This window comes from Phaethon lepturus, unplaced genomic scaffold, assembly GCF_000687285.1.
Source record: "Phaethon lepturus isolate BGI_N335 unplaced genomic scaffold, ASM68728v1 scaffold29021, whole genome shotgun sequence".
Taxonomy (NCBI): Eukaryota; Metazoa; Chordata; class Aves; order Phaethontiformes; family Phaethontidae; genus Phaethon; species Phaethon lepturus.
The window spans coordinates 262-10095 of record NW_010520333.1 but is presented as its reverse complement, the minus strand read 5'-3'; the positions used below and the strand labels follow the sequence as shown (position 1 = coordinate 10095).

The 9834-nt window shown below is 46.1% G+C and overlaps 1 protein-coding gene and 2 non-coding genes across 3 annotated transcripts in view; 2 read left to right on the top strand and 1 right to left on the bottom strand.

The window, feature by feature from the left end:
- The window catches only part of LOC104628697 (dnaJ homolog subfamily C member 5-like), an 11964-nt gene extending 8746 nt beyond the window's left edge, over positions 1–3218 (top strand). Inside the window, exon 4 of the mRNA XM_010297364.1 lies at positions 3124–3218. Coding sequence (XP_010295666.1) covers positions 3124–3218 — 95 coding nt within the window. The remainder of the gene's footprint in view (positions 1–3123) is intronic.
- A 5415-nt stretch (positions 3219–8633) lies between these two features.
- Positions 8634–8724, bottom strand: TRNAY-GUA. The gene is given in 2 exon segments: positions 8634–8669; positions 8688–8724. It is a non-coding gene; the product is annotated as a tRNA-Tyr (tRNA).
- Positions 8725–8902: 178 nt separating this feature from the next.
- Positions 8903–8975, top strand: TRNAR-ACG. Its single transcript has one exon. It is a non-coding gene; the product is annotated as a tRNA-Arg (tRNA).
- Positions 8976–9834: the final 859 nt, after the last annotated feature.

Genomic DNA, 9834 nt, shown 5'->3' with positions numbered 1-9834 from the left:
GCCCCGGCTGTGTCCCCTCCCAGCTCCCCGTGCCCCCCCAGCCTGCTCGCTGGCAGGCCAGCACGAGAAGCTGGACTGTCCTTGATTGCTCAGCAACAACCCAAAACATCAGCACATTATCAACAGTTTCTCATCCCAAATCCAAAACACAGTCTCACACGAGCTTCTGTGAAGAAAACCAGCTCTATCCTGGCTGAAACCAGGACACTGATGCTAAAAATCTTTGAGAGCTGGTCTCCACCAGTTGTTGCTGTGCTCAGTGGGAGCTGCTTGGAGTTGGTTGTACTGCACAGAAGAGGGAATATGTGTGTTGTGGGAGTCGAAATTTAGACTTCACCTTTTGAATTGGCACAACAGTAATAATTTCCAGAGTCCCTCACATTTCTCCTTAACAAAATAAAGGTGTTGCAGAGTTTATTTCATTCCTCAAATTAACATACCATCAAACATATTTATTAGGGAAAAAGATATGTGAGGCCAAAAATTCAATGAACCATTCCCTAGAATGTAAAAGTAAAGTGAGTTGTGCCTGAAATCAACCCAAACATGTCAAAGCCTTCAATTCTGATGAAATGGCATATTCCTCTAGAAGAAAGTTTTATTCAAATGTATTTGACTAGTTCCAGTGCTCAGGTAGTTGTGTATCTGCTGCAAGAGATTTGTTTTACAGCACGTATTGCCATGGGTAGCATTACCATCAGAACTAGAGGAAATTATGGATTTGCAAGACCTGGCCTGTACTTAGCTTACAGTCATTTCTTCTTATGACTATTGATTTGTACTGCAAAAGGACTGTCCTAATGTACAATTAAAGACCAAAAAATAAATATTATACTTGGATTGTTACATTTTAAACATTAAATTTTTTAGCGTTTCAGATTAAACATGACATTGAGAAAATGTAAAGTAGGGTAATCTGTGGTATCATGCCATGATGTTATGCTGACCTGCAAAAATACACTGGCAGAGGGAGGTGTCACTGGCTCATCTGCAGCACAGACACGTGCAATGGTTCATCACTTTCACTCGCACACATGGAACAGGTTACTACATTTTGCTTCCACTGAAGTCGATGGCAAACCTTTTCTTGACTGTTGTGGTCCCAGAGGTCCCTTTGGGATTTGGACTGCCTTGGTACTTCGGGCTGTAATGATGCAGTCAAAGCAGTTTGGCAGATTTGTCCTCCTCTCCTGTTTGGTTATCATCGTAAAAACAAAGCCAGGCATTTCTAGACCAATCCCAATTTTACAGAAAATGAAATCTGGAAGGAAAAAAAAAAAAAGAAAAAGAAAAAAGAACATGAATAACAAAATACTTTCCCAACTCAGAAGCAATAAGTTTTTAGCACTTCATTGTCTCCTCCGCACTCCATATGATACCAATGTAGGCGAACAGTGAGCAAGAGCTATCTATAGAAAACAGTTTAAACTGTGAATTCTGCTGCACCTCCATTCTGCAGCTCTCCACTAGCAGGTTATATTTGTACACTTTATTATACCATGAGTCCCTGGTATAAAAAAGTCATAAATTTTAGAAGGGTGTGGGCAGCAAAATACTTGTGGAAGGTGTCAGCTCACAGCTGTCTGCAGATCAGCTGGAAGCAATGCAACGTATCTGCAGTGCATCCTAGTCTCTTGTTGCATATCTGGGTATCACAGCAAAATGAACTGCTAGTCTCTGCCCTCCACCAACGATCTTCCATGAAATGAACAACTTGGAGGCAGCAGAGGGTGGGAGGGAGCACTGCTCAGAAATCTAGAAAATACATAGTGCTTTAAAAATGGATTGGAACTGCCAAACTATCTGAGCCCGAGCTGAGCTCTAAGTATTAATTACTCATATACTTTTAGAGGTTATGAAACATGTCTGTCTTTGACCTTGTGTCTAAATACGGAATTGCCCATACAGAGAAGCTGCTTGGCATTTAATCATTCTTGCCTTTCACCTTGACAGACTCAAAGTTGTTCTACCCCCACTGAGGGGAAGCCGTATGGCATGCAGTTAGATTCCTGCTCTGGGTTAAGCTACTCCTGTACATTACATCTTTGCCCATGATTCATCCCATCAACTGCCTTGTAAATGGGAGGAAATGTCAGATGAGTTTTTTTCTGAACATTCGGTCATTTGGCAAAAAAGTCATCATTTGTATCAATTACTGTGAAGGCTGTGCTAGTATGAAGATATAGATAGTCCAAAATTTTTCATATGAAAACACTTCACTGAGATGGCTGAACCTTTAAAAGTCAGTTTCTGAGTCTTGAGTCCCCTCCTCCTCCCCACAAAATGGTGGATTGGAAAGAGGCCCAAGAGAAGGGCAGCCAAACCTTGTTCATTACCAGAGGGAACACAAAAGCCATCAGGGAACTCTCTAAGGACTTCACTTTCCTCCACTCTACAACAAACTTTTTTTACAGATATATTTTTTTTTTACAGATATATTGGGAAACCAAACACATAACTGCATGGAATGAGAAAGTACAAAGCAGTAAGGTTTTATATAGTGATAATATGAGGTTTTGGCAGTTCCAAACTCATTAAAAGAGTAATTCTCAAAATCCTATTGTAAATATATTACATAAGACTTCAAAATGCAATTTAACATTTTTATTTAACTAGCTGACTTTCAGGATATATATGATTTCTTCCCTCACAAGTATATTACTGCTCATGCATTTTTTTCCTTTAACTCTCTCCTTTCTTTACTGTTAACTTTGCCTTCTTCAAGACACATTTCTGGCCCATTCTCACAAACACTGTCAAGGTTAGTGCTTGCTGACTCAGAACATTGCTCATTATATTCAGACATTTGCAGGAAGAAGCACTTGTGATTGGAACAGGCAGGGACCCTTATCTCGCAGTCTCTGCAAAGCACCAGGTACAGCTAACATCCAGCTTAACAATGGTCACCCAGAAATCTGCCATTACACATGGACAAGGAGTAAAAGCATTTGTAGACTCAGTGTGGGCATTGCCGCCTCTTCGGTATACACACAGCTGCCTGTGAAGCCAAGATTAAGCCATAGCTGCAACAGCAGACAAAATGTTGTGGTGCTAACAAGACATCTGACTTTGGTAGCAAGCGAAGGATTCTTAAAGTATTTTTTGTCTTCCTCTCCAATTTAGATGGAGAAACTCCTGTCATGCTTCAGCCGACTAATGCAACTGAGAAGACACAGCTAATAGGGGACAGCCATCGGAGCTATTGCACAGACTCCTAGCATGGGCAAACACGACCTATTGGTGCTTTCCACTGAGTGTCACAGCAAGAAAAAACACATTATAAGATCTGAAGCCTATATTTGTAGTTGTCTTTAAGCTAATCAAGAGTAACCTGAGAGTAATTTCCTATCAAGGCAGAATCTCCCTCTAGGCTACTTCCAGTAGGTTGATATCTACACCCTGCAAGAAGATACTTATGGCCAGTACAGAGCTCTACAGACCAACATGCAGGTCTCCCATGGCTTCAAACTGCCAGGCTCGGCATGGTCTTTCCCTCTAATAATACCCGCTTTGGCATAGTTGCTCTCCTTCCTGCCCTCAGCTGGGGTTTCACCTCCCAGACACAGCCCTGAGCCCCTTTCCAGACACCAGCTCCATCTCTCCCTGTCTCCTCACATGCAGTAGTTTTGCTGGATGTGAGAGTTCCTGTGAGGGAGCCCTAGAAATTCTCTTTAGCAGACCTCAGAGGGAAAGTCGGTGGCAAGACGGACGGGGCTGTTCTTCCCAGGGAGGAAGCGCTCTTTGGAAAGCAGCTAGTGGCTTGCTGGGACCCAGCCCTGACAATTATAAACCTAAGCCAGGTCAAAGCACTCAGGGATCATTCTGCGAGTGGTTACAACACAGGTCACTCCAAATCCAGGAGCCTCATCTAGCACCAGAAGCACACATAGGCTCTGTGTCCTCCCGTGCACAAGTCGCAAACCCAGGAGACGGTGGGCAAACACCCTGTGGAGGGGGAGGCTGGCCCTGGGCTGTCCCAGAGCCTCTCTTCTCTCCCCATAGCTGGTGACAGCCCCATGGCAAAGCTCCCCTGTTCCAGCCTGGACAGGCTTGCTGCCTATGCCAGGCGGCCCCAGCTTCTCTGGCTGCAGCTGCAATGTGCTGGAAATTGGTCCCCAGCCAACAGCTTTCTGCTGGCTTGCTTATTCCACCGTGCCCCTGGCTGCCAGCCCCGCTGCCCCACTGGCACTAGGCTAGGAGTCACCGCGCCAGCGCTGGCACCGGGGCTGCGGGAGCAGCAAGGACTTAGCAGGGCAGGCAAGCAGCAGAGGAGCAACCGACCTCCTCACAGCCTGGCTCATCAGGGTGAGCCTGGGTCCTCCCCTCTGCATCACGCACAGGGTCTCTAAGAGCACATGGTGTGATTTTCAATAAAGAGGTAGGGATGAGTTGCACGTCCAGGTGTACCACTGCACAAATCGGTGGAGATTCGTGTGGTGTGGCTTAAGCAAGCATGAAGAAATTAGGCCTCTAATTTGTAAGAACTAAAGAAATACCTCTGAGATCTTAAACATCGCACTTCACTGGTTTGACACAAAAAGCCTTAGACATCTGAATTTCTTTTTATTGATCGTGTTACATCAATCATTGTCAGTTCTGTGCATTGGCTATTTTTGCTCTAATCACAATGCTGCAGTCCAGAGCGGGATGTAAGGTACCACTAAATTATGTACACCAGTGAATATATAGCTAGTCAAAAGTGTTATTCCCTTCCTTAAAATTGGATTCTGAGATTGTGAAACATTATTGTCTTCCTTCTATTCTCACCTTTCACATGAAATGTCATTCAGTGGCAGCTAAATATTAGGGGAAAAAGTGTGTTTCATAGCGCTAGCTATAACTCCAAAGTCAAGAAATAGTACTTTTAACATTTCTTTAAAGGTCCCATAACACATGGACATTTTAAAAGCCATTAATTCCAGTTCAGGTTATATACCTGTTCTCCAGGTGCTGTCACTGGGGCCAGCTAATGCTCACATTGCCCTCAGAAATAGTCCTGTTTTTCTGCTTCAGAGAAGTGAGGAAGTCCTGGCATGGCTGGGGCTGTGCACAGGCACTTGCTCCCCTCCTGCCCTGGGCTCCTCTTTGTCCTCAGTTGTGTGTTTTAAATAATTTGGGAGGCCACTCATATGTATGTAAATCCAGGCTGCCATCCCGCCTGCCCAGTGGTGCCGGGGGGATGCGCCTATCCATCCCGGTGGTCCCAGGGAAGAAGGGTTTGGTGACACCATCCCGCTGCTGAGGAGCCATGACCCCAGAAGGCACGTTCCCAGCAGTAGCCGAGTGCCGCAAATCTTCCTGTTGGGTGGCCAGATCAGACGGCTTGTGCGTTGGGGTGCTAGTGCTGCAATACGGGCAGAGCGCAGCCCGCTGGGTACGTGGCGGGGGACACCAGCACCCACTCACGCCCACACATCTTTTGGCTTTCTTCGCTATTCCCCTTTGCACGGTTGTTGCTCTGGTGTAAGATGTTATCACCAAACGAAGGAGTCGGGAGAGCACGTAGTATGTGACGGATCTGCAGGCTAAGTGATTTCTTAAGTTTTACTGTCTGTTCACTGTGAAAGTGTGCACATGCTATGTAGTGACTATTTCCAGCAGAGATGGAAAAGGCATTGGGAGAAAAGTCTAGTGTAAAGATACACATTGTATGTAGAACCATTTCCCTCATGAAATCCCTCCTCCTGCTCCCATGGAAGTCACTGGGAATTGCACCCTTGATGTCAACAACAGCTACGGATCAGGCCCAAAGCCAGGGAGGGGAAGGTAAATCCCAGATTAGCAAAAGGAGTTGGTGAATTTTTCCACACGCAACATCTTTGATGCCTGTCCAGACCCCACTCTATGGGCCAGATCCAGAGTTTACTGAAACCAAGGAACTTATTTCCATGGGCTCGAGATATACCATAAATCATGTGGCTCCTGTATTTCTAAATGAGAGGTTTTTCTTGGGAAAGATTTATGACTTGATCTTGCAGGGCGATACAAGTATAGACAAGCTGCCGTACGCTTGCAAAGCCCTTTTACTGACATGGGGATCTCTGCAGAAGAGCCCCAATGTATTATCTCAGCTAGCCAAAAACCTCAGAACAAAACAGTGACCAAGGCTCTGAGTGTGTTCTCCAGGACTTGCAGCCTAAAAGTCCGAGTGTCTGAACCCATGGTTTAATTCCAAAGAAGAAACTTAGTTTTCAGAGTACTGGAGCATTTGCCTCTCCCACTGCTGTCAGGATCAGCTATTCTGAGGACACGTGGAGACAGGATGAATAAGGATTTCAGGACTTAGCTCTTCGATGTAATTTTACTCATGTGTTTGCTTTTCAGAAGAGTTCTTAACATGAACATAGCTATGCTTAAATGACATTTCTGTTTAAATTTCAGTCGCACACCTATTAATCTTCTTAAAGTGTACAGATGCTCAAAATGTTGTTCTGTTTTGCTGCATTTATTCATAGGCAAAGTATTATATATTCAAATCTACCTTTGCTGTCAACCACTCTGACTAATAAAGGTTGTATGTATGAACTGTAGCACTCCCTTTATTTTCTGAGCTATCAACAATTTCGTTCTGGTAAGAGCTAGAGAAGCTGTTGAGACAGCTGCCCGAAATTACGGCTTTGCACCCTGACAAGTGGCAAGTGGCAATTCAGGGTTTCCCCAAAGAGGAACTTGGTCTTGGATTGCAGCAGACGCACCTACCTATGCAAAGCAGCCAGAGCTACAGCCGCACATTGCGAGTCCTTTATATAACGCAGAATGCCTGCCTGCATTAAAAAAATCAGCAGTGTGATGAAGTGATACAACGCAGTACTTTTACTGACATCAGTTCCCATATGGAACGATTTCCCCCAGCAAAGGGCGCGGGCAGGGAGTGGAACCATGGTGCTGCTGAGGACAACGGTAGACGTCCCGTCAACTTCCCCTGGGGCCGGCATCTCGCTCAGGGGTTTTGCATCTCTCCAAGAGCCAGTGCAGAGTGCCAGACAGCCTGGGCCTGCTACGGGACAGGAATATTTCTCGCTAGGATGGTATCCAGTCTCTGTGACCACCGAAGCCCAAGCGTTTGAAAAATGGACAAGGGGCAACTGTTTTGGCTGGATGTATTCTCAAAGAGCTGGCCTTTTGCATGCTTGGGTATTAACTCATACCCGGATTCACTCAAAATACCGAATGGAAGAAACATCACAGAAGATTTAGGGCTACCGTCAACACAGACAGTTATTTAGGTAGTTTGTGCACTTTTCTCCCCACAACAAGTTCATAAGATAAACCACTCTGCTTAATCCAAAAAACTTCAAACATAATTGTATGTCATTTAATTTCATTGCTTACCGTCCCTCAGAATTAACACCCAAAGTATGGGCATGATTTCAATTAAAAAGAATTACATTGCTGCCTCTTTTTAGAATAAAATCATTAAAGAAAAATGATGAAGCATGCAAAACTGAACACAGTTAAAAATACTGATCTTTTTCTCTGCTGTCGTTTTCTAAAGAAAATAAAATGTTCATTGTGCTGTTACAAAGCAGGGAGAAAAACTGCAGATGAGAGTAACCCCCGTCCTCCTCTCCACAAACTGAAGTCAGATAAACCGTCACGTCCAGCACCTCCTTTCACTTTGAGACAGATGAACGGGTACAGAGTTTCTCAGAGAACAGAGTTTCGTACAAGAGGACTCAGCCCTTCGTGCCGGGGCCACCCGCCCCAGGGTTGGGAAAACAACAATATGGGGCGAGTGCGCGGCAGCCGGCACCTACACGATAATCTGGGGAAGACGCTGGTGAAGACACGCAATTTCCCACTAGCGGAGAGAGCTAACACGTGCTAAGTATCACCTGGCTGGATTTGGAAACGTATTCTTCTTGTGGCAGCATGTAAATGTATAGATACTTCTGGAAAAATAGTGTCTAGACATTTGGGGGAGAGGAGGTCTGGAAAAAAGCCCCTCAGAATTTCACCATCCTAATTAACTGTGATGAGACAGAGGGATCTCAACAGGTATCCTCCTGCACTAACTTGCTTTGTGACAGTTCATGGTAAGCTGGAGTAGGAACAACATACATCTTGTTTGCCTTTAACGATTAATGAGCTGTTGGCAGTCACGCAGCAGGCGCCACATCCTCTGCTCCAGTCACAGCAGCTGCTGCTGCAAGTCAGTGAGTGGCAGCAGAAGAGGCTCAGTTCGCAATGCAGCTGGATGTCTTGGAGAAAAACGACTGTAACTGCAACTGGTTAAAGAGAAGGTACTTAAAAGCACTTTTTGCACTGGAAGACGAAAGAAAAATTTGTAACACCTCCTTCGAGCCGGAATCGAACCAGCGACCTAAGGATTCCCGTGGGGCGGCACCTTTATTAAAGAAAATGTTGAAGCACTTCCGAAAGCATCACCGCAACACAGATCTCAGAGTTTACTGCAGGGCTGACACCTCTTTGCGGTATTCTCTTTTTTTTTCCCCCTTAAAAAATAAAAAAAAATAAAAAGGAGAGATGCGAATTGCTTATACATTACATGTGTTTGAAACGGCTATACCTGCCTCTGCCCGGGCCGTGAGGCGGCCGCACCCCCGTCCATCACCGTAGGGGCCGAAATAAATCAAATTCCCCCCGGAAAAAACAACAAAATGCTCGGCGCTTCCTTCGAGCCGGAATCGAACCAGCGACCTAAGGATTCCCGTGGGGCGGCACCTCTACAGTCCTCCGCTCTACCAGCTGAGCTATCGAAGGGGCCTGCCTGCCAACGCCCAGCGGCAGCCCAAGGTGCTTCCCCACCTCGCGCGGAGTTCTGAGCATGCGCCTTGCGGAGGCAGAGTCCGGGAGGGGTGAACGGCGCATGCGCGCAGTGGGCCTGCCGCGGAAGAGGGGTGTGCTGAGTGGGCGGTGGCTCGGGTATTTTCTGCGCGCAGGGCCAGTGGCGCAATGGATAACGCGTCTGACTACGGATCAGAAGATTGTAGGTTCGACTCCTGCCTGGCTCGCGCATATTTTGGTGCCTCGGTTCGCCTCGCCGCGCCGCGTTTTCGCTCGCCCGCGGAGAGGAAAGTCAAACCGACCTGGCCTCTCTCCTTCCTCGGTGGACCTCAGGTCCCCATCACACCTACATAGAAGCTTGCAGAGCACAATTCGCTTACGTGTGCCACTTTGTTTCCCTTTTGAATAGACATCTTCTGAGTCATGTATTCTCCAGAAAGTGTTCCAGCTATGACCCCCAACGACTGTTACACCACTGTGAGCAACAAGCAGAAAATTGAGATTCTCATGGACTTTGCGTGACATGATGGGGTGCCCTTTCCTTGTGTTGCCTCTCGCCTGCCTGCACACCATTGCACCGTGACCCTCGCCCATGCTATCCATGGACATGGCAGAAGAAAGGACAGTGATTCCAAATGATAACGCTAACGAGCTACCTCAATTATTTATCCATAACAACCTGAATCACTTTTTATATAGTAACCTTGCTCCGAATCCACAGTGGATTCAGTGTGGAGTATTCTCAGATCTGATGCTTGGGGATGCCTTCCTCGCCCCTCCGGGCTGACAGCTGTACACACTGCATAGCCCTTTACATATGTCGAAAACGGGTTTCTACAAAATCACACGCTTTTCCTTCAACTGCACAACAAGGATGCTCTCGCGCTGCTCAACACTGTAATGGATAATCACTATGAAAATAATAGTCTTTACTCCAGCAGTATCGCTTGCTGCCTTCAGAGACCTCATGGTTATTTCCCGTGATGTCGTTTTTAAAGACTAACCATAGCGTGTAAGGCGAGTGGTGAGCACACTGCTCCTCTCCTCGCGGCCTAAAGGATTTTCCCCCATGGAATTTATTGGTGT